The 25379-nt window shown below is 43.7% G+C and overlaps 1 protein-coding gene across 3 annotated transcripts in view; it reads left to right on the forward strand.

Moving 5' to 3' along the window:
• Window positions 1–25379, forward strand: part of Stx18 (syntaxin 18) — a 116883-nt gene that overhangs the window by 38920 nt on the left and 52584 nt on the right. For 2 of the 3 annotated variants that reach the window (XM_041636323.1, XM_041636325.1), the window contains exon 2: window positions 19410–19477. The exons of the other annotated variant lie outside the window; for it this stretch is intronic. In XM_041636323.1, the coding sequence (XP_041492257.1) occupies window positions 19410–19477 (68 nt within the window). The remainder of the gene's footprint in view (window positions 1–19409; window positions 19478–25379) is intronic. 3 annotated transcript variants of the gene reach the window in all.

Genomic DNA, 25379 nt, shown 5'->3' on the forward strand with positions numbered 1-25379 from the left:
AGTAGGCAGGCACTCTAATAAAGATCTGAGCTTGGGGCTGGCACATGAGCCAGTGATGGAGGAACTGTAGAGCTGAGCGGCCAGGTGCCTGTAGCACTATTGTAAGAGTCAGTGATCAGATTTGAGGCTTGAGCCTGAGCAGGCAGCAATAGCCTCATAGCCTAGACAGGATGGCAGGAACTCCAGAGGCAAGGTTGCCTGGGGTGCAAGACAGAGATGAGGATGTGAGAATCCCAGAGACAGGGATGAGGGATGAGGATGGAAGATCCCAGCAAGAGGTCTGAGGCGGGAGTGCCCCTATAGTTTTGGATAAGGACTGTTTTATATATGTGCCTCTTCTCTCTCTTGCCTTACTCACTATCTTGTTGCTGTTTAAGAAGTCAGCGCTTTTCTCTGTTCATAGGAGAAATCCTCCGGACTCTTGGTGCTTCCCAGTATCAGTGGAAGATAATAGATTGTTTGTTGTTTCTTTTAGGAATATAGAGAAAAGTGTGTGTGGTGGTGGTGGGGTCTTGATTTTGCAATTGTGTATAGTAAAGAATTTTAAAGGACGGTCCTTGCTGAGGAATGTGGTTCTGTGCTAATTACCACTGCTCCTGTTGGTTTTCCCATGCACAGCTCTTCAGTGCAGGCCCAGACTGTCCCACATCTGCCATCACTTTGAATTCTCATGTGCACTCTTGACTTCCACTTTTTGTGTGTGTCATGTGACCCTTAGAAAATAATATCCTTGCATCATTTTTGTGTGACCTTCCCAAGTCACACTGTACTTTTTGGGTACTTTTCTAGTCCCTTTGTGTCTCACCCTCTGTGAGGTACATGCTGCTATTGCCCCCTTCTACAAATGAGGAAACTGAGGCAAAAGTAGGCTAAGTATTGAGAATGTCCATGTACTTCATTATGTCATGTGCCATCTTGGATACAGAACCTGGCCCCAGAATTTCTCCTTAGCCTCATTCTTATACTGCCAGCGGTTCTCAGCTCTGGTAAAGCTGTCACCCAAGAGCTTATGGACATGGCCTTGCAGACACCAGCCATCTTCCTTTTCTTGCTTCAAGGTCAGTGGCCACTGCCTCCTTGTTTTCCAGTCCACTGGTACAGTTCCTTTCTCTGCCCTGATGGCACATGTGAGACTCCTGATGGCCTTTAGCAGCTAAGGACTACAGCTTATCCAGCCTGGTGGCTCTAGCCCTGTAGGGTAGGCACTGTGAACACAGGAACTTGCCCCCTACTTGTATATTCCAGCACAGGACCTACAGCGTTTCCACCTAGCATGGTGTATGCTTCGTGGCATCTTTGGAGGATTCCACGTGTTGTTAGTTTGTATTTTGGAGCTCCCAGAGGCCTGAAAGTAGTATGGAGGATTAATTGGACGGGTCTTGATTTGAATCCCATCGTTAGTCTCTCTAAGCCTGTTTCCCTACCTGTGATGGTGTTCATATCTGGGCATCACTGAAGAGGGAAGGAGGTGTAAATGTGTGGAGTGTGCTTTGTGGCAGACAGGCAGAGGGCTAGGTCCTTCATCTGTAAACAGGCATGTCACTCATAAAACTGGCTGTGAAGAGCCACCTGAGTAGGCTGTGATTTTCAGTCAAATGCAAAAGCCTTGGGCTGTTTAGAGCTGGACTAGATGTTAGAGATCTGGAAATGTAATCCCTGTGTTCATGAGCAAGGGTTTAAGCTCAGCAGTGATAAGATTTAAGGGTCCAGAGGCATTCTGTAAAGTATTTATTCTGTACCATATGCAAATAGGCAGTTAAATACTTGCTTAGTTGGGTGTAATAATACCAGCCTGTAGTCCCAGCTCTCGGCTGAGGCAGGAGACTTGCTTGAGCCTGGTATAGACCTGTCTCAAAAAACAAAAACAAGCAAAACGCCATCCTTGCTTCTTCACTGATGGCTGGTTTCCACTCCCTAGCCTATGTGGTGTTGGTCACCCAGGACATACTCCGTGTTGTGTGATCCTCTGAAGAACCTCCCCTGAGCCAAGGATATGGTTGTATTGACTTATAACTGTGACCTCTGTATGATAGGGGCTTAGGAGAGGCCAGGGAGGAAGCACAACAACCCTGCTGTCTTCAGGAGAGGAAGAAGTAGACATGCACAGGCTACCGGAGGGGAAAAGCTGAGGAAAGTCTCCTGTTCTTGTTTCCCGTGGAAGTGCGTGTCTTGGCGTTTTGTTGCCTCACTGCGCAAGGATTAGGACTGGACAAATTGAGCTGTGACAGCCCTGGAGCCACAACACCGGCACTGGGCTGTACTGAACTTATGTCGGGAAACTGTAATATGCATTATGCTTGGAGATAATTTCTAGATAGTTGTAATTGATTTTTTTATCAATACTTTGTTGTAGACTTTTACATTACTACCATTTGTAACTATTAGAATTCAAGTGAAAAGTGAGCATTGCTTAGTTGAAGAGTAACTCCTGTGGACGGCTCAGACTGCAGTGAAGAAGGGAGCAGCCCTTCAGCAAAGCTCACTGCTGTCTCCCTGTCGCCATTTAAAAAGATCATTCCTCTTTTTACCACCACAGAGGATTAACTTTAGCAGTGCGGAGGTGAACATGGTGCAATATTGGCTGAATCCCCTGGGGACACTCTGTTTTTACCAATTAAAATGCCCCAGCATATTCTGCCCTTGTTATATAGACCGACTCGTTAAACATCTGTGAAAGTTTCCCTTTGCGGATGCGAAGTGGAGTGGGAAGCAATTGCAGTGCTTTCTTTCCCTGTAGTAGGGCTGCTTGCAGATCTGATGAGCGCTGAGCTCTCAGCAGTGCAGCAGCAAAGAGGCATCTTTCTAGCTCTCAGTTTTGGTGATTGAAAAGCTCGAGGATTTGTAGCCTGCCAGTTCTGGTGTTTACGCTCTACTCTGTGACCACTTCACAGATATTTAATGTCTAGTTTATGGCCTGATGAGCAATATCTTTGTTTCCAAATGGCAAGTAATAATGAGAATCAGAATGTGGCTGACTTTTAAAATTGTGCATTTTACACGGAAAAACTTGAAACTACAAATTTTAAATCTCATAAAAGCTAATCAAATTTGGTAGTATACATACTCCTGTGCATCTGAATTCCATAAGCGCTGGGAGTGCTGACAGTGCCTGAGGAGTCTGTTTCCCACCCTCAAGCACACATTCCTTTGCCCACTTGGGAAGAGACGCCCAGAAGAGCCTGGAGACTGCCCAGCCGTCCCCTGGCTTCCCAGTCAGTACCAGCTTGTCTTACTCCCGATGACCAGAGTCCACAGCATGTCTCATTATCCTATGTGAAATAGAAATGGCATCAGCACCAGAGTGAAAGTTGTGACTTATGGATGGGTCTTGTGTTAGGAGAAGGCGAACGGTGCTTTCCCGAGAGAAACCGAGTGACTTCCACCAGGAGGGACCCTCCCGACCCTTAGTGCTGAGCTGCAGTTGAGTTACGGTCTTCACTCTTTTGTTTTTCCGCTCGGTCTTACTCTCAAGCACTTTTTGGATCTTACGTGTTTCACTTTCTCTTCTGTAGCCGTGGTCCCTGTCCTGGTCCTGGGCAGAGGCTGCCAGCAGTGTTTGACTCGTGGTGTGCTCAAGTTCAAGAGTTAATGAAATGCGTTTGATTAATTTATTACAGAGCGCTGCCTCAAGTTAAAACAGTTTTTGCTCTGTGGAAAATTCTTTCTGTTCAAAAGAAGGTCCTTATTTCTAAGAGTAGAGCTCTGATTTTAATTAAATAAAGAGCATTTTATGCAATTTTTTCCCTAAAAGCTTAAGACTAATTTCTATGGTTACTAGGGATATAAATCTCTAGATTGCTTTAAAACAAAGATTTGTGTTCAGGAGAGAGTTGACAGCCCCCTTTAAGAGAAGCTATTACTTAATTTTACTTTCCTAAGTTTAAACACATAAAAATATCTGTAATGATACCCCAAAGGCATCATAAAAATGTAAAATAATTGTACTCTAAAATATCTAAAATTACAGGAAATAGACCTCATTTTAAAAAAATGAACTAGGATTCATGGCTAGGGAGCTAGGATGTGACACACTTCAAAACCAGAGTCTCTTGTTAGAAGGCTGTTTTTATGATTGAAAAAAAAATCTTTTGTTAATTGTACGGACTTTAAAATATGTCCATTCAGTTAGGAAATAATTCTTTTTAGTCTCGTTACCTTTAATTGGTTCTACTGTATGGATGCCTTTAGTCCCTGCAAGAAAAATCATCTGTATGTAGAATCAGGTAGGAGCCCTGGGCTTGTGTCTGTGACTTCACTTTAGACTGTTCCAAGTATCGTTCACAAAAAAAGGGCCCATTCTTAAAGAGCACAAACACTTGTGGTGATTACTTTCCCAAGGCATCCTTCCTCTTTCAGTACATAGTGGGGGCTAATAAACTGTTCCAGGCTAAAGGTGTATCGTATCTTAATAAGCACAGTATGAAATGTTTGATAAGAAGACTGTGAAAATCATTTTCCACTTTTTAGTACATAAAACTAATCCTTACCTTCCTTCCCATGTGATATTGTGGCTTTTCTTTTCTGTTTTTGTTTTCCAAAATGTTAGCTGGGCCATCTATATTAAAACATCCCCATTTCATTAAGAAAGCAAGATAATAACTTATACAGTATTCATGCTGAAGACTGGATGTTCTGTACAAGACGCCCTGAGCCAGGAATGCTTTGAATTAGTTCCCATTTATATTTTGACAGCAAAATGGGGGAAAGAAACTCCTTACCCTCCTTTTTTTTTTTTTAAAGAGACAAGCAAATGCAGTTAAACCTAGGCACTGAAAGTGCTGTGAGCTGCGCATTTGAGCAGACGTAAACAGCGGTCATCGCAAATGCACACGAATCACTTTGCTTTTATCTTTCAAGCAAAGCATTTCCCATAGTTTTTGTGGGTTTTTATTTAAGTTGGGAAAACTTTGGAAGTTTGTGTGAAAGTATAAATAAATGTAGGGAAGTCATGATTAGAGTTTGATAGTAAACACTCAGCAGCAAATTGGGAAAGTCTATTAAAGTCAGATGTAGCTTTTAATAATGTTTGCTCAAAAACTTACTCTCGAGAAGAAAGAAGCAGTGACTTATGCACGTTTGGAACAAAGGCTTGGCTGTGATTCAGAATAAAAGCTGAATGCGAAGTTTCTCCATGAGGTTTCTGTGATTTAAAGAGCCTTCGTGATTGTTACAGGAGCCTTCACAATGCCCTTTCCTAATCTTAGTAAGCACAGAAGTCGCTTGTGTATCCATATGTGTGTATGTGTTCCAGTTTCCAATAAAATCTAACATTTTTTTTCTCAGAATAAACCCGTGTGAAGATTCTCAACTCTGCAATGAGGGAAAAAGTAAATTTATTTAGTTATTGAAATTCACTGCAATATAGGATATAGATAAAAATAGAATTTAATGTTTGAAATTTGTTTCAGATCCCAAATTTCTTGTGAGCTTAACGTAGTAGTCCGTCAGTGCTTCTGTCCCCTGCGTGTGCTCTCACGCTGGGGAAGCAACTTCAGTTCCCCTGGGGTAACTCCAAAGACTGCCACCTGTGGCTTGCCAGTTGTTGCCCAGGGGTTGAAATAGTGATGAGGGTAACCTCTGATGAGAGCTGGTTGAAGGTCTTAACAAACGTTTGACCCTCCTTTCTCGGAAACGGGACTGCGGGATCCTTAAAAATTTGTTTGTGTGTGCTTGTTGTTGGGAGCACTTGGTGATAGGTTCTGATAAGTTTTATAGCTAACAAATTGAGAAGGAATTTTAAAGCAAAATACTTTGTTATTTTGATAAGAAAAGAAATGTGTATATTTGTCATTAGTCATCTGGAAAAATGCTCCAGAAAGTGCAAACTTGTACTTACTCAGTTTACTGCGAAAGCTTTCAAACATGAGCTTTGACTATATAATTTAAGTCAAGACTTTTAAGTACTTTTGTCCCAGTAAAATAATTCTTAAAAGTATGGAATTTGAGTCTCATATTTAAGGTCTATTATATTATCCTTCTTTTCCTAGCTGTTCTACTCCATTATAGAATGCTATTTTAGGAACCAAGTATTTCGTTCTGTTTGAACTTTAAGTAAATTCATTTTTATCAGGCAAGCCCTTACTTTGTAAAATTAAACAGTTGTCAGTTTGCTGTAGTTACTTATTTTCACTTTTTCAAAGCAAATGTATTAGAACCTTTTGTAACTTATCTCTTGAAACGGTTCTTTCTGCCGTGTGTGTGTGAGAGAGAGAGAGACCATAATGAGGGAACGGAATCTATACTTTTTTTGAGGACCGAGGATGATTAGGCAAGGCCCTGGATTTTCTTGGAATGCCGGCATCCGTGTTGCTGGCAGAGGCCAGCATGCTCGGCATTTTCTCCCCATTCACTCAGCTGAATGAGGACTGTGGAGGCCAGGCTGTGGATCTTGTTACAGACCCTTCCTCCAGCTTCCCAATAGGAGTGCCTGCTCATTCCTTTGCTTACATTTTGCTAAAGAAGCAGTAGGCTAGTGCAGAGCAGAGTCCTGTTATCAGAGCAGTGTTTTCTGGTGAGTGTGAATGATTGGCATCTATCAGGCAGCAGAGACAGTGCCTGTCTTCCCTCTGTAGTGCTCAAAGTCGCTTTTGCTGGTCCCTTGCTGATGGGAAGCAGAAACTGAACAAGGTAACAGTTTTGATGGTGAGATTAGAGGTAGCCAGGCAGACTGTCTCCTGGCTTTTAGAGACCCTCATAAGCTCAGGCCACCCCCTCCCCTTGTTTAGATATTATTTGCTCTTTTGAGTTTCGGATTACAGGAGCAATTGATCTGCATGACCTATCTTGAGAACTTTAACTTTGCAGTGGAAACTTAAACCAAATGTGTATCCTCAAGAGACAAATCATCTTAGGACTAGGCTGCTGTCACTTTGATGTACTGTGCCTCTCTCAGAGGACTCTTATGGTAGAGAGCGCCACCTAGTGGATGAAACAAACTTGTAGTTGCTACTGTGGCTAGAAGGCTAGAGAATTGGTCTGATGCTTGTTCTTGGCTCACAAAGAATTGAGTTTTTTATGTTGTTCCTAGCATGTAAACTGTGGCTAGGATTCTAAGAGAATGAGATGGAGAGCATTTGAGTCTTCATACACAGTTCCTCCCCTATTGCTGTATTGCTGTGATTCAGGGGGCGGGGGACAGTGTTCTGTAGTTTCGGGGACTTCATGGACTGGATAGACCCATTCTATTGCTGCAGGTTCCATTCTATCCTGAGGATAAGTATGAACTGTATATTGCAACTTGTCTCTGAAGTTGTATGCCTCTGATTCATGCTAATATGTTTACAGCAACCATGAAAAAGCTGTATTTAAAAAACCCCTTTGTATTTTGTAACTGCCAATTTTTAGGTATAGCTATCCCTTAATACTTTTATAAAATGATACATTCTTGATAAAATATATCACTCTTTGATTTGTTGAATGTTTTCAACATTTGTTGAGCTGGAACCTATGCTGGATCTTCAGAATTCAAGATGAGCAAGACATGGTTCTTCTGAGCTTTATAATTCTTCACCACAAAAGGGAATGGACACTTTGGGGTGTGGGCTGTGCTGTGATGTATATCATTATGTTTGTCTGCTAAGTATTCTCTACTATGGATGGAAAAAAATATTAGCAACTGCTTTTGAAGAAATTGATAAATAAAATTAGTGGGTTATTTTCATGAGCTTGGTGCAGGGGCAGTAGTAGAAGGTGTCATGACAGCTTCTCTCTGCCTTATTTCTTGGGCTCAGGTTTGCTCCAGGGAGCTCAGGTCTGGAGGTTCATGAATAATAATTCAAAACAGCAAGAAGCTCATTCTGGAGTTTGGAGCCTGGCTTTCCATTCATTAGCTGTATGAACTTGACAGGTTTCCTTATTTGCGCTGAGAAATAATTTGATAATCAGTCCGGAAGTCTAACCTAGTACCTAATGCACAGTGAATACCATGTATCTATTACAGCTTATAGTTAAAAAAAAAATCTTTGAAGCTTTCTTCCATTCCTCCCTCTCCACCACTTGTAAGGCAGATCTGTGGTTATCTCTCATGAGCAGTCTTTCCCCTATCCCCTGACGCCCCACTGATCTCCTTATCACAACTGGTTAGTGTTACCTACAGCCAGACTCGCCAGTCATCCAGGGCCAGTGACCATCTCAAGTGCCTAACTAGAAACTTGTTCTGTGTGCAGGGTGCTTACTTACACTAGGGTGTGTGTGTGTGTGTGTGTGTGTGTGTGTGTGTGTGTGTTAGCAGAGTTCCTTGACCTGAGTTCTTAGCAAGCAAAGAGCCCGTAAAGCTCAGAATGGTAGTAGAAAGGTTTGTGTCTAAAGAGAATGTGTTATTTCTTAGATCAGAGTCTCAGGCACCTATGTCCCATAAAAAGGTCAGAAACTATGTGTTAGATGTTTGTAATTCTTTTTGTAAGGCCAATAAAAAAATTAAAAGTAGAATCCCTCCTGGAAAATGAAACTCAAGTTCCATTGTTCTCCAGTTGCTTTTTATGATACAAGAACACTCTATGCACAGAGTTGAGATTTTGGTTGGCCTCGTCTTCCTGTCACCCTCCTGCCACAACTATGGAATGTTAAGACAAAGGGAGGTAGAATGCAGGCTGTTGTGTAGACTCAGACCAGGGCAGTTCACCGAGACCCTAAGCTAGATCCGTGGCTCATCTCCTTTGTAGAAGCTCCAAAACTTACCTTGCGGTGTCATTTCTGTTGCACATTCACCAGAAACATGTAGAATCTGCCCAAATCTGTACCTTTTACAACTTGTCAGGGTGATTCTTTTTATTGTCTACTTTCCTTACACCTTCCTGAAAAATATTTTAAATTTCTGAAGCCTAGGCCTTGGAAGTTCTGTTGTTGAGTTCATGTAGTTTGTTAGATAGCTACTGAGATTACTGCCGTGTCCGCGGCCTTGGCATCATGCTCTAGTGGAGCCAGGCCGAGGAGACTGCCCACCTTTGGGCACAGTAGCTTTTGGATGGTCAGACACCCGCATGGTTCTGGAACGTCTCAGCTGGGAGGACCTTGCGGCATGCAGTTGAGGGTTTCGGCACAACAGTGGCCCTGAGGTCAGAAGTGGCTCAGTCACTCTGCACCCTGAGGTGCATCCTGCTCTCTGCCTGCACTGAGCACTCATCACAAGTTCTGCTTTCCAGGGAGCAGGGCAGGTACAGGCTGCGCTTTTGGGCAGTATGAACACTGGACCCGGGAAAGTGTGTGCTGAGTCAGGGTGGGGCTATGGTGGGGAAAGAAAGCAGTGAGAGAGGATAATGCACTGGGCACAAGCAGGACAGGCTGGTTGGTGGGTAAGCCCACAGAAATTTGCCTGGCAAAAGCCTGTTTTCTACTTGGTGTGGGGGACCTTGGACAAGGGGGGCATAGGGTTGGGGAATCCCCACTCCTCTCATTGGTTTGGTTTCCCAGGGGCTCATCCAGGAAGAATATCTCACCTCACCACTTGTATCTCTAGCACGGATGTACACAGCTAACTTCATCATGACTCCCAAGGCCACCAGCCATGACCTCTGAGCCATACCTGAAAAAAACACATTCTGTGCCTTTGGTTAGAGAGTTGAGCTGTTCTGAAGTTCGTGTCATTGCAGTTATGTGTTCTGGTCCCCTTGCACTCTGTTTAGTGGAATTATAGGAGGCCATTGTTTTCCCTGAACAGACAGACCAAACCAAAACAGTCATTCACGCTAATGCTGCTGAACCAAACAAACGTTTTAATGAAGATGAGTGTTTCGTTTCTTTGGGTGCTGGAAATCCTAGTTTATCTGAGTTAGTGTGATGAAGGTGACTCCACAAGCAATGCCAAGAGGCTGGGGGCTGACTGATCCTGATTATTAGTCTATAGCTCAGTCTCCTGTTGCCCAGTGTCCTGCTGAAGGAGAGCGGAGGCCAGCTCTTCATGAATGGCAGGCGAAGCCAATATGATCTGGCGTGTGTGTGTGTGTGTGTGTGTGTGTGTATCTGTGTGTCTGTGAGTGTGGTTTTTGGCAGTCATCTTTCTCCTTACCCTGATCCTGGGCACTGAACTCAGGGCCTTGCACTTACTCTGCAGGTGGGTACTCTGAGCTAAATCTCCTTCCTCCACCTCAGTCTCTGGAGTGCCCGAACCAGCATGTGCCACCTTGCTGAGCTCCCAGGTTCTTTGTTGATTTTTAAAATTGAAATACAGTTAAAACATTGATGCTTTTTGATTATAGTTGTTTTCAGTGACAAAATGATCAGAATTACAAATGACAAGAGACCAGGAAAAGCATAGACAAAATGAAGACATAATTCATCAACAGCACTATTGGGAATCATCTTCCCCAAGTTGATGTAAAGCCAGCCTGACTCAGTGACTCAAGAGTGGGCATTCTGAAGTGACATCAGTAAGAATACTAAGTCCAGACATGGGAGGCAGTGGCTCCTGCCAACACAAGGCTTCCAGTCTGTTCTGGGCATCATGTTGACTTGTGAGGCCCATGACCTGATATATTTAAGGTGATAAGTGTGTCTAGAAGCCACAGATATTATTTCGGGTAGAAAATTCATGAGAATTCTGGGAATGTTTAGCCTAGGGAAAGGGAAACCTCTGTGGATAGGGAATGCAACACTTGAAGGTTTCTTCCAGCCAGCCCTGAGCACTGAGAGAGGGACCTCGTGTGCTAGAGAAGTGTCTGCTGCTGAGCTGTGCTCCTAACTCATTGAACTTCATTCAGGGGAAAAATAATTGTTTACTGTTTGAAGTGGAATGAATTCTCAAGAGGCAGTGGGCTTCCCATGTGCTGTCCTTCACAATTAGATGTCTTCTAGAGTCTTCTAGGTCAGAGAATCCAGGCAGGGGCAGTAAGTCTCTTCTTTATGCAGTTTCTGCTAAGCAAAGAGAAAGGTCTAGTAAAGTAGCAGTGTCCAAGCTTTGCAGGACAGGGACTACTACACTAACCATCACCACAGAGATGCAATGTGGGGTTCTGGGAGGATGGAGGGGAAAGGCAAGGTTGTTCAGGTAGCATAGGAAGAAAGTGGGGCCCTGAAGGAGTGGGGAGGAAGAGTAATCTATGGTTTGCTTGTTCTTCAGGTTGAGTCCAGGCTTGCTGTAAAGCAGGCACTGCTTCAGCTTCATTGCTGCTGTGGGGCTGCTCAACCTCTGCAGTCCAGCAGTGAGTCCTTTTGCTTTGTATTGGCACTAAGAAGGCAGCGTTTTTGTTTTCTGAGAGCTGTTTGTTCTGTTTCGGGGATAGGAGCTTACTATCAGGAAGGAAGCTCTAGTTTGCAGGTTAAGTTAGCTGCCAGTGCCCTAAGCTCTAGGTCACTGTGCTCACCCCACAGTGCCACTAAGCCTTGTTCACTATCCAGCCAGTCCTACTCTCTGCTATTCAAGACTCTGGGAAGTTAGAATACAAAGGTGAGACTAGAAAAAGTGATTTCTGCTACACATGGTTCCTGTCTGTCTCTTAGAAGATGGATTAAATCCTGGGAGCTGCTGTTTGGGAAAAAAAAGCGAAGTTTGCAGACTGACAGCACCCTACATACACCATTGATGAGGACCAGATGCAGCCAGCTAGCCTTGGGAAGGCTTTATGCAGTAACAGGGATGAGAGCCACAATACCACAGGTGGAGTCCTGTGGACCCAGCTGCTTTGGGTAGCTGGTGGTGGCAAAGATGAGAGCATGAGAAGGAGCCTGCTGAGGGATGAGCACTGAGGTGTAGGAAGGGAGTGAGCAATGGGGCCAGCTCCTAGAGCAGATGCTTAGCAGGGCAAGTGGCAGACAGAACTCACAGGTATGGTTTATTTGTGAGCATAATGGAGGCCTGTGATTTTCTGACTTGGAAACAGAGAGTGAGAGAGGATATCAAGTCTTTGGGATCATGGGGACAACTGGTGGTGATCCGTGAGCCAGAGTAGAGTGGAGTGGTTGCCCTAGTGCCTTCCAGGACACACTTCCTTTGATGCACTAGTGGAGTGTCCAGAAGACAACTGGAACTCAGAAGGAGATGGGCCTGGGTGTGTGTTTTATGAGCTTGTGAATAAGCCTATGTTGGAATAAGTATACCCAAAATGCCAAGGACCCTGCCGAGGGCTGAACATAAGAAGCAGATTGCAGTTCAGTGCAGGCGGAGAGCAGATCTCAGAAGTAACCTGGGAGGCTGAATTTCAGGAGGGACTTGTGGGGGCTGGAAAGGAGCTCCCCAGCAGAACAGTGATTCTCAGGCTTCTTAGTGCAACAACCCTTTAATACAGTTCCTCCTGTTGTGACCCCCGACCAAAACTTATTTTCATTCCTAATTGTAATTTTGTTACTGATCTAAATTATAATGTAAATACCTGTGTTTTAATTTTGCTACTGATCTGAATTATAATGTAAATGCCTGTGTTTTCTATTGGTTTTAGGTGACCTCTGTGAAAAAGTTATTTGACCCCAGAGGGGTCTTGAACCACAGGTTGAGAGCCCCTGCTGTGGGGATTGCCTTCCCTCCAGACTGCCTGCAGTGAGGGCCAGCATTCTGTGGTAGGGAAAAGGGGAAGGAGGAAGCCTGAGACTATAGCAGTTGCTTACTCAACAGTTCCTGGAAGAAAGAACCTTACCTAGACTAGTCCTAAGGAGCCTGCTGTCTGACTGAGCACAGTGGACAGGCAGGGTTGAGCCAGGCTCTCTGTAGAGATGGAAGCTTCTCTCCTGGGACCTAATTCAGACATCTTCCAAGGGGGCTTCAGCTGGGTCCAAGTACACCAAGGCACGTTAGTTCTGTGCTTTCAGAGGCAAATTATGCAAATCGGTACTTAGTGTTCTGAAGTCCATGGAGTCTTTGTTGGTAGCCTGTGAGTGCCAGCAGAACAGAGTTCCTGTCATCCTGGGCTGGGGAGTCTGCCGCTGCTGTGATCAGCAAGAGGCACCAGTGTCCTGCACTGATTGCATGGCCATTCTCAGGAATCCTACCATTTCCTCAGTGCTTTTGTTTTCATTTATCTTGCTTTGAGTAATTTACAAAGCACTCAGGAAGTAGCAGGTAGCCAAACTCTTCTGTAGGTGACACACTAAACAAAGCTGGTCCGGTCTCCACAATGGCAGCCATGTTCCCCTAAGCTCTTTTTGTGTCCATTCTGCCCAGTGCCTCATTGTGAAAACTTCCCAAACTCATCTGAAGTACACATGTAGGTGTGAAATGGTGTCCTTTCAATCAGTGTGTGCAGAACAGTTAACTTAGAAGAATCCTTTGATTCCAAACTAAGTGAAAGAACAAGAAAAGTTGAAAAGCCCTTGGGGTGGGGGTGAGGATGGAGGAAACGGTGGGACTGTCGGGTGACCACCTGTAGTGCCCTGCCTCTGCTTTAAGGCTAGTGCTGCCATCTAATGGGGAAAGTGTGCAGCTCTGAGTTAGGATTTCATCCTTGTGGAGGTGAGTTTTTATTCCTCCCCCCCCCCATTCAGCAGAAATGTGATAAAATATTCTTAAAATATCTCCCACAAATCATATTTTGATCAAGCTCTACAGAAAATAACTTTGGACGACTTGTGTATATATTTTAGTTTAGTATTGCAAATATGAGAAACCAAGAGCCATAGTGAAATGGAAGCATGTGAGATTATCTACCAGGGACTGAGGATTGTCTGGGATTAACCAGTGAGACATTTAAGCAGCAAGAGGACTGTTTATGTGACATTTTGTAGTGCAGTCCTGGACCAGTTAACACAGTGGAAGCTTGCTTTCCTGAGGGTACAGAGTGCTTCTTCTATTCGGACTCACCCTAGAGCATTGTATTTCTGTTATTAAACTTTTAAAGGTGTAAACAAGAGAAGAAGAAAAAGAAAATCAGTGTGAAGGACCAAATTGATGAGCTGGGAGTGGTGGCCACACCTCTTAACTAATGCTAGCATTTAGGAGGCAAAGACAGGCAGATTTCTGTGAGTGAGTCTGTCCTCAGTCCCAGGCCAGAGGTGCACAGAGCTGTTTATTGAAAAGCAGGCTCTCTTCTCAGAGGGGATGAAAGATTCAGATCACCCCAATCCCTTGTTCCAACAGAGAAGCAGTTTCATGAAGTTTTTTATAGTAGCAGAACAAAGAAGTCATAAAGCAAGACATTTCACACACATTAGTGGAAGCACCAGAAAGGCCAACTATGGCAAAGTGAAGAAATCTCAGGTATAGACTGAACATGCTCTCTGACAGCACTCTTAGCCCTTTGATTGGTGGAAACTAGGGGTCTATTCATATGTTCCAAAGGATTCCTATCTGTTAGTCATAGGATGTTAGGTCTGACACATAAGTAGCCTATAAGAAATGGTTATTTGGAGGACGCTGGACTCGCAATGTTTCAGCCTTTGCATATCTCTGAAGTTCCAGTCAGCCTCTGCCGACAGCTTCTTTCCAGGAATTCTTACCCACAGTGAAACCTCGTCTCAAAAATGAAGAAAGAAAATGAAACTACTGTGGACTAGTAATAGACATGAAAGCAATTCAAAACAAGTTGTGGCCTATCTATGCTTGCCCCAAGGGTGCTTAACCTGGCCTGGAACTAGCAGAAGACACTGTTGGAAGCTGCCCATGAATAGAGCCTTACAAACAGGAATAAGTCAAACAGAAGTCCAGGATTAGAAACTTGGCAGGCAACCAGTGTCATGAGTGGGGTATTTCCCCTAAACAGTATGGGTTATTGCCACAAATCCTGGCTGTCCACCCAAACTTGACGGTAAAATCCTAATGCCGAGACACCATAGACTTTTGTCACAGAACATGGAGAAATCAAGCTGGTGCTAACAGGAAGCGTCCTCCCAGCTGACTGGCTCTTATTAGGAGGTACTTGCATACTGTGAACTATAATAATGGCCAGCATGGCCTCTTGTGACCACCAGTGCAGTGGTGGCACAAAAGTTATGGGGAGGGTTTAAGCAGCTGCTTTATTTAAAGCAGTAGAGTTAAGACCCTCTCCACAGGAGGAAACATGCCAGTACTATAATTTTAGCCCAGAACTTAGGGTTGGTGAGCACAGAGGCCCCAAGAGTGAACCTAAAGCACAGTTATTAAAAACTCAGGGTCAGAAATTGGGGTTCAACCTGAAGATCTAAAAAACAAACAGCTAGCCACTTGCTCTTACCTCGACCTCAGATTGAAATGGCGATCCTGTCTCTAGGTAATCGTAGAATGAGATTGTGTCTGATAGCTGTCTCCCTCAACCCTGTCTTATATTCCTCTCTAGGGCTGGGATTAAAGGCATACACCACCCGACTTCTATGGCAACTGGTGTGGCTGCTAGGATTAAAGGTGTGTGTTACCATAACCTTGTCTGTAAGGCTGACCAGTGGCACTGTTTTGCTCTCAGATCTTCAGGCAGTCTTTATTTATTAAAATACAATTAAAATGTCACTACATGAACCTACTACTTTATTCTGCTAATTGTATATAGTATCAAACTGACGTCTAAATTCACATCTCTCTACCCATAATAGTGCAGCTCTCAGACCTCATCAGAGAAGTGTCTTGTGCAGTTGCTGGTGGTCCTGCAGAACCCACAACTAGTCAAGCAGGCAAGAACGGGGGTGACCTCCCTCCTACTACCCCACAACTAGTCAAGCAGTCAAGAACAGGGGGTGACCTCCCCACTGCTTATTCTACTTTCCTCTGTGATCCCCTTTTCACACTCCATACAGTTCTTGCCTGGAGCTTCTCCTCGTTGTGGACGTGGATCGGCTTAAGTGCACGTGCATCCTTGAAGTGTAAATTGTGTTTGAGGTAGCTTGGTGATCGAGGATTAAAATAAATGGCCACCATCATTCCCAAAAGTGTTTCTGACCATCCTGTTGTGTGTGGACCTTCCTCCTAACACCCTGACAAGCCTTACCAATTCTGAGCTTCCTGGGTTGCAAAACATGGAACAGCAGCTGATTTCAAAGGAAAAACCTTGGGTCTGTGAAGACATCTGTTGCAAGTCTAGCTATATACAAACATTTAAAGTTAAGATTTTGACTTTAAAAAGATGTTTTAGGATAGATAAGATGACTCAGCCCAACTCTTGCTGCCCAAGCATGATGGCTTGAATTTGATCTCTGGAACACAACCAAGTTGTCTTCTGACATCCACACGTGCACAATGGCACATATATCTTAGCACATATGTGCAAGCAATAATAAATCTTAAAATTTTTTAAATGAAGTTTTTTAAATCAACAAATACAAGCATTCCCACATGAAAACTCAAGTTCAGTACAGAATAAACATTGCCTTTGTGTCTGATTTTTGATCTCTTCTAGTTCTGTTGCTCCCTGGCCTTGTGACCTTGTGTAGGGCCTGTTTACACATTTAGTAATTGGAGTAGTGGATGATATCCAAATTATACAAATGCTGTAGGGGTGCAGATCATAGCATATTTGAGCTGCTCAGCAGTGTTTCTTACCAAGCATGCAGGTGTCTGGTAGTTCATGGGTTGTTATGACTGTGTAGTATGTGGAGGAATGGACACACCAGAAGGGAACTGCCAGCTCATATGGCCTCCAGTTCCTCCTCGTCCTCCTTGTGAGTCAGGTATTGGAGAAATAAGGCATGGTACTTAGACTGCCTGGCTTCCATACAGAGTTCAACCCCCTTGTGTCTCTGAGCCAGGAAGAATCTCTCTCTGACTCAGTCGTCTCCCTGGTAGAATGGGCACATGATAGTTCCTTTCTCCTGGGAGGTTTGCAGCAGCATCACAAGCTAGTGCATGCAGAGCTTTGAGATTCTATCTCTCCCGGAGGAGGTTTTGAGTCAGGCTTTATTCTGGTGGTTTTTAATGGGCTCTTACAGCATTTAGTAGAACATAAACGAACACTGCAAGTACTTAGATGCAGTAGCTAGAGACTGTTGGGTCCTAGTTGTTGCTCTAGGTATCTCTTACTAGTCATTCTTTTAACCAGAAATCTCTCACCTTCAAATGCCTAGAATTAAAAAAGCACTGAATGGAAAGCCTTCAAGTAAGGTGTAGGAGTGATTGAGGGAGACACTGGACACCAGCCTCTAGCCTCCACATTGCATGTACACATACCTGCACACGCACACAAAGAAATCTTAATGTCTCCTTGTTGTGTTTCATTCTTGGCATTTAAATATTTTATATAGTATGCTGATGTTGAGTTTAATACCATTTTAAACGAATTCTTTGGTAATTTCATGCATGTATACAGCATATATTTTTTATCATATTGGCCCCTTCCAGCTTACCTTAGGCCCCCAAACATTATACTCCCCCAAGTTCATCTCTTCTTTTCATAACTTATAATCTGGTGCTGTTCTCATGTGCAGGGGTGGAGGGCTGACCACTGGAGCATGGGGCATCCTACCCAGCCACTTCCATGAAGACAACTAATTCTCCCAGCAACCTTATGGGAGGGGCTCCTGATGATATCAAGTAACTTTTTAACTTAGCAAGGATTACATTTAATCCTGAGTAAGCTTCACTTTTTTTGTTTGTTTTTTTTTTTAATTTTTGAGACAGGGTTTCTGAGTGTAGCTCTGGCTGTCCTGGAACTCACAGAGATTTGCCTGCCTCTGCCTTCCTAGTGCTGAGATTAAAGATGTGCGCCATCACTGCCTGACCACTTCACTCTGTTTTAATGAACTCATTGGATGAAAATTTGCTGTTGTTGAGCAGGTGAAGTTGGGGTCCTTTTGTTAGACTTTTAAAAGTGAAACATTTTGTCTTTGCCTTTTTGTGAGCCATGGGGCCCTCTTGCTTCTGCATTCACCTACAGTACCATTTCTCCATTGCAGGCTAGAACAAGCTAACTGTAGGTAGCAGCTGGGTCTGGCCTGTGTCTGGCTCTCTTTGGAGTTTATACATTTTATGAGAATCTTTCCGGTTCCATATCAGAGCTGTGTGTAGAAAGAAGTTTCTGTCCTGCCGTCGTTCAGTCCCAAAGAAGCACACAGAGGCTTATCTTAATTATAAACTGGTTGGCCTATTAGCCCAGGCTTATTTTAACTAGCTCTTACAACTTAAATTAATTCATAATTTTTATCTATGTTTAGCCACGTGGCTTGGTACCTTTTCTCAGTGCAGCGTTTTCATCTTGCTTCCACTGCATCTGGGTGGCGACTACAGACCAAGCCTTTTCTCTTCCCAGAATTCTCCTAGTCTGGTCGCCCTGGCTATATATACTTCCTTCCTGGCTACTGGCCAATTAGCACTTTATAAAACGAATATAAGTGACAAATCTTTACAGAGTACAAGAGCATTATCCCACAGCAGCTCCCACACCTCTCCAGACAGACCTGGTCTATTGTCTCATGTGAGAATGCTGATTATCTTCAGTGTCTCCTGTGCATAGGCTTGTGAAGACACTGTGTAGGGGTCCTGGGTAGCCCATGATGAATCTGAAAAGAGAAGCATCCGTATAAAAGCTTAGTCAGCGTTTAACAGCTTGGGAGGTGTGCAGAGGTCCTTTTAAATGCACAGCAAAGTGAAAATTATCCTGAGCTGGTCTTAACAGAAAATCTTATGGAGAAGTGAAAGTTCAGCAGATCAGTCAGGAGAAGCACAGAGGCAAGAGTGGAGGTCTGAGTGAGCAGTAGTCACCAGACAGAAGCAGGCCACTGCTGGCGAATCCTTCTCTTCCTTTCAGAACACTTGTCCCTAAAGACTGTGACCTGACTGAATTACTAACACCCCCTGGCATATAGGTGCTCCATAGCAGGGTTGGTTTAGTTCTCGGTACTGGGGATGGAACCAGGGCTTGGAGGATCCCAGAAAGGGCTCATGTGCCTAGGCTACACCAGCAGCCCCAGAGTAGGCTTTTCATTAAACTTGAAGTCAGCCATATCTTCACAACCCATTGCTTCTTGCTCATCTGTGGGAGCACCCACAAAGAAGGTGAGGATCCCTGTAGGTTTAAATCATTGTCCAAGTCATCTCTACTTGTACTGCTCCCACAAGTCTTGTTTGTATACCTGCAGCTTCAGCCTCAGAATCCATTCCCTACAACACTTGAAAGAAGAAATGATTGTCTGTGAATGTAGATGCATACAATACACTCAAAAAAAAAAATGAATTCCCCCTTATTGAGCTCAGGAGGTGCGCTATCTGGTGTAGTCTGCCTAACATAATAGGTCACTACAGTTAGGAAGAAGCAGCCATTTCCAGAGCCCAAGGCCCATGAGAGTTAGTATGATAGAGTTAGTGTAGTAGTGACCGTGAGATCCTAAACCCCAAACTGTGAGTTGGCTATGGTGGCTCATGCTTGTCATCCCAGTACTCTGAGTTTGGAGGCAGGAGGACCACAATATCAAGGCCATCCTGAGCTATATGGCTAGACTTTGTTTTAGCATTCACCTCTCCCAGCAAAATGAGAAACAAGTTCCTGAGTTCACAGTGCAGTCTCCCTGCAGCTGAGCTCTACTGTGTGGAGAAATATGCCCACTCAGTGTGCACCTGTCCATGTAAAGTGTTGCCATCTTTTCCATTGTAGATTTCTCACATTGGGAAGCTGAGAGATTTTCTCCTGGAACACAGGAAGGAGTATATTAATGCTTACAGGTAAGTGGGTTCTTATTTCTGTGACTTTGGTGGCTGCATTCCTTTCTGTTGTGCATTTTACTGACTCACACTTGAAGTGGGGAAGGTCAGTGTCCTAGTTTGCTTTCTTTTACAGTGATAACATCATGACCAAAAGCATCTTGGGAAAGAAAAGGTTTATATGATTTTATACTTCTATATCAAGAATGTGATTGAGAGAGGCCAAGCCAGGACCCTAAGCAGAAACCAGGAGGCAGGAACTAATGCATAGGCTACGGAAGAACACTGCTTACTGCCTTGCTTCCCATGGCTTGCTCATCCCACTTTCTTATACACCTTGCACCATCTGCCAGGGTGACATCACATCAATCATTAATGAAGAAAATGCCCTTCAATCTGATAGAGGCATTAGTTACATTCCCTCTTCCCAGATGACTCCAGCTTCTGTTGAGTTGATAAACACTCCCCAGCACTCAGTTAGGCTACGGGTAAATGAGTTTCTGCAGAGTCAAGCAAAACCACCATGGCAGGCTTGCACCAAGTCACTAGTTGCCACATGTCAGCAACAATATCTGACGGTCTGTGTGTTTCTTTGTCGGTACCATTTTCTACTAATGGATGACACTTGCCGCCTGAATGTGGATAGTACTGTAAACAAAGGTGTGGACACATGTGTCCATGTCATCTGAACCTGGGGAGGGGCAGGTTTTTAAGGCTCTCCTAGGCTATTTTTTCCTATGTTTGGCCATCCCTGCCTGTGACTCTGGCTTTTCTGGTTTGGAAGCGCTCTTGTGCTAATTGGCCAGTAGCCAGGAAGGAAGTATATATAGCCAGGGCGACCAGACTAGGAGAATTCTGGGAAGAGAAAAGGCTTGGTCTGCAGTCGCCACCCAGATGCAGTGGAAGCAAGACGAAAACGCTGCACTGAGAAAAGGTACCAAGCCACGTGGTTCCAGCCCTCACCCTTGTGTCTGTCACTGGCTTGTGCTTTTCTCACCATTTCTCTTTCTAATGAGAATCTCCTTCTTTTGGCACTTCCTGGAGACAGAAACAGAACTGTCTGGCTTACAGCATATCTCATGAAGGCTTTACTCATCCTCTTGTGTACTTATGCTCACATTCCTCCTGGTGGTGAATTTTTAGTCAGTAGCCATTTGCTTTCATTGCCATCTGAGTAGATCCACAGCATTGGTATTGGTGCACCTTCTCCTCTCAACCCAAGCCTCCTGGACCCTTTCTGCTATGAACCTCCAGCCTTGCCAGCCTTCCTGGAAGGCTCCAGGCTCTTTCTAGCTTCAGGACATGCCCAGATGAAGTACTTCTTATTTCCTTCCACATATCCCCCTTTCAGCTTCAGCCCTCAGCTTCTATACTGTATAGCATGTGGAGGATAGACCATGCCCATGCATGCTAAGGCTTTAATTAAACTGTGTCTTCTAAGAGGCCCTCTCTAAGACCACCCCCGACAAATCTCTCCTGTTTATTTTCCCAACATGTATATTTTCTTTGAACATGGGTCACAGTGTATAACTATTTAATAGGCTAATAGGTTTTTGTCATTACTTTGTAAATTTTGTGAGATCCAACACCTTATCAACTTTGGATTCATATTTTTATAATGCTTCAGCTATACATTGCACTCCATTAGTGTTTGTCAAATAATACATGAATGATCCCTCATCTCCCCAAGGCCCATGGCTAGCCACTGGTTCTTGTCCACAGGGGTTTTGGCATCATCTTAAGAGATTTTGTCCTAGCAGCAAGAGGAGTGCTACTGGCATCAGGCAGGTGTGGGTGGGGCAAAGGCATGCCAAACAGCCTGCAGTGCACAGCACAGCCTCCCACAGCCACAGGGCATCTGGCATTGACCTTGAAGGGGTGTCCTCAGCCTGACCAGCACCCTTACATGGATCTGTGAACACCTGTCCAGGGCCTTCTGCAATTCTAGAGGCTTAGAGCACATCAGGGAGTAAGACAGAAAACTGTCTCTCCTTTTTACAGCCTGCATGCTAGAGGACTGGCAAAGAATTTATGGTAACAGGTAAAGATGGAACAAGCCATGGGGCTAGGAGTGCTGCAGATGTTCACAGTTTCTACATAGTGTGGTTAGGACCGACCCCTTGAGATATCCTCCTGGTAGACTCCTCTCTGAAGCTTGAATTCCCTGGCAGGCAGGATTGTGTCCTTCCTGCTTTGCTCTTTCTTCCTCATTTCCATCCACAGCAGAGAAGGTGAAAGCCCCACATGAGCCCCGTCCTTCCATCTCCAATGCCTCTGAAATCCAGCTACATACATGGTTCCCATTGGTTTTGATGGATTGGCGCTCTTCTTTCCTTCCACTTACATACTTATCTTGCTCCCTCCCTAACCCATACTGTTTCATTTCACTCCAAACATCAGTGTAAAGAGGGCTGCACCTCAGACTTTGTGGCATGCTTTCTGACACATATCTTATTTGTTTATTACCTTTGAAAAACAACAACAACAACAAAACATTCTTAACTTCCAGATTGCACAGAACTACAGAACTGGACCTGAGGGGCTGGATTTGGTGTGTTTTCAGAGCACTGATGTATGCCCACCAGCATCACCATTTGTTGCACTGGGATCCCGCAAAGAAAGCTCCATTGCCATCTCTGTTCTCCCAGGTTCATTTTCTGACTTGCTCATCATCAAATCTAGTGACTTCTCTCAAACTGTGTATAAATGGAGTCACACAGAGCACACCCATGTGCTTACCTTCTAGTACCCCAAATACCCATTTATTTTCTTATTTCTTTTATTTTTATATTACATTGAGCTGAATTATCATAATTTGGTTATTCATTTACATAAGAAATGTTTCTAGTTCTGTGCTATTATAAATGGAGGAGCTGCTATGACTGAGTGCCCCCTGAAGTCTTTTTTTTTTAATTTATTTATTTATTAAAGATTTCTGTCTCTTCCCAGCCACCGTCTCCCATTTCCCTCCCCCTCCCCTAATTAAGTCCCCCCCCCTCAGCCCGAAAAGCAATCAGGGTTCCCTGTCCTGTGGGAAGTCCAAGGAACCCCCCACCTCCATCCAGGTCTAGTAAGTTGAGCATCCAAACTGCCTAGACTCCCACAAAGCCAGTACGTGCAGTAGGATCAGAAACCCAGTGCCATTGTTCTTGAGTTCTCAGTAGTTCTCATTGTCCGTTATGTTCAGAGAGTCCGGTTTTATCCCAGGCTTTTCCAGACCCAGGCCAGCTGGTCTTGGTGAGTTCCCAGTAGAACATCCCCATTGTCTCAGTGTGTGGGTGCACCCCTCATGGTCCTGAGTTCCTTGCTCGTGCTCTCTCTCCTTCTGCTCCTGATTTGGACCTTGAGAATTCAGTCCTGTGCTCCAATGTGGGTCTCTGTCTCTGTCTCCTTTCATCGCTTGCTGAAGGTTAATATTCAGGAGGATGCCTATATGTTTTTCTTTGGGTTCTCCTTATTTAGCTTCTCTAGGATCACTAATTATAGGCTCAATGTCCTTGGTTTATGGCTAGAAACCAAATATGAGTGAGTACATCCCATGTTCCTCTTTTTGGGTCTGGCTTACCTCACTCAGGATAGTGTTTTCTATTTCCATCCATTTGTATGCAAAATTCAAGAAGTCCTTGTTTCTTACTGCTGAATAATACTCTAATATGTATATATTCCATACTTTCTTCATCCATTCTTCCATTGAAGGGCATCTAGGTTGTTTCCAGGTTCTGGCTATGACAAACAATGCTGCTATGAACATAGTAGAGCATATACTTTTGTTGTATGATAAGGCCTCTCTTGGGTATATTCCCAAGAGTGGTATTGCGGGGTCCAGGGGTAAGTTGATCCCAAATTTCCTGAGAAACCGCCACACTGCTTTCCAAAGTGGTTGCACAAGTTTGCATTCCCACCAGCAATGGATGAGTGTACCCCTTTCTCCACAACCTCTCCAACAAAGGCTATCATTGGTGTTTTTGATTTTCGCCATTCTGACAGGTGTAAGATGGTATCTTAAAGTTGTCTTGATTTGCATTTCCCTGATCGCTAAGGAAGTTGAGCATGACCTTAAGTGTCTTTTGGCCATTTGAAGTTCTTCTGTTGAGAATTCTCTGTTCAGCTCAATGCCCCATTTTATAATTGGGTTGGTTAGCCTTTTACAGTCTAGTTTCTTGAGTTCTTTATATATTTTGGAGATCAGACCTTTGTCAGTTGCGGGGTTGGTGAAGATCTTCTCCCAGTTAGTGGGTTGCCTTTGTGTCTTAGCGACAGTGTCCTTTGCTTTACAGAAGCTTCTCAGTCTCAGGAGGTCCCATTTATTCAATGAGGTCCTTAATGTCTGTGCTGCTGGGGTTGTATGTAAGAAGTGGTCTCCTGTGCCCATGTGTTGTAGAGTACTTCCCACTTTCTCTTCTATCAGGTTTAGTGTGTTCAGACTGATATTGAGGTCTTTAATCCATTTGGACTTGAGTTTTGTGCATGGTGATAGATATGGATCTATTTTCATTCTTCTACAGGTTGACATCCAGTTTTGCCAGCACAATTTGTTGAAGATGCTCTCTTTTTTCCATTGTATACTTTTAGCTCCTTTATCAAAAATCAGGTGTTCATAGGTTTGTGGGTTAATGTCAGGGTCTTCTATTCGATTCCATCGGTCGACTTCTCTGTTTTTATGCCAATACCAAGCTGTTTTCAATACTGTAGCTCTGTAGTAGAGTTTGAAGTCAGGGATGGTAATGCCTCCAGACGCTCCTTTGTTGTATAAGATTGTTTTGGCTATCCTGGGTTTTTTGTTTTTCCATATAAAGTTGATTATTGTCTTCTCCAGATCTGTGAAGAATTTTGATGGGATCTTGATGGGGATTGCATTGAATCTATAGATTGCTTTTGGTAGAATTGCCATTTTTACTATGTTGATCCTCCCAATCCAGGAGCAAGGAAGATCTTTCCATTTTCTGGTGTCCTCTTCAATTTCTTTCTTCAAAGACTTAAAGTTCTTGTCAAATAGATCTTTCACATCCTTGGTCAGAGTTACCCCAAGATATTTTATGCTATTTGTGGCTATCGTGAAAGGTGATGCTTCTCTAATTTCCCTCTCTGTTTCCTTATCCTTAGTGTATAGGAAGGCCACTGATTTTTTGGAGTTGATCTTGTATCCTGCCACATTACTAAAGGTGTTTATCAGCTGTAGGAGTTCTTTGGTAGAGTTTTTGGGGTCGCTTATGTATACTATCATATCATCTGCAAATAACGAGAGCTTAACTTCTTCTTTTCCGATACGAATCCCCTTGATCCCTTTATGTTGTCTTATTGCTATTGCTAGAACTTGAAGCACTATATTGAAGAGGTATGGAGAGAGTGGACATCCTTGTCGTGTTCCTGATTTTAGTGGGATGGCTTTGAGTTTTTCTCCATTTAATTTAATGTTAGCTGACGGCTTACTGTAAATAGCTTTTATTATATTTAGGTATGACCCTTGTATCCCTAATCTCTCCAAGACTTTTATCATAAAGGGGTGTTGAATTTTGTCAAATGCTTTTTCAGCATCTAATGAAATGATCATATGGTTTTTTTCTTTCAGTTGATTTATATGCTGGATTACATTGATAGATTTGCGTATGTTGAACCAGCCCTGCATCTCTGGGATGAAGCCTACTTGATCATAATGGATAATTTTTCTAATGTGTTCTTGGATTCGGTTTGCCAGTATTTTATTGAGAATTTTTGCGTCGATATTCATGAGTGAGATAGGCCTGTAATTTTCTTTCTTGGTTGGGTCTTTGTGTGGTTTTGGTATCAGGGTAACTGTAGCTTCATAAAAGGAATTTGGCAATGACTCTTCTGTTTCTATATTGTGAAATACATTAAGGAGTATAGGTATTAGGTCTTCTTGGAAGTTCTGGTAGAATTCTGCATTGAAACCATCTGGTCCTGG

This window comes from Microtus oregoni, unplaced genomic scaffold (genome assembly GCF_018167655.1).
Source record: "Microtus oregoni isolate MIOR12 unplaced genomic scaffold, Mior012 000049F_ref0000343, whole genome shotgun sequence".
Classification (NCBI taxonomy): domain Eukaryota; kingdom Metazoa; phylum Chordata; class Mammalia; order Rodentia; family Cricetidae; genus Microtus; species Microtus oregoni.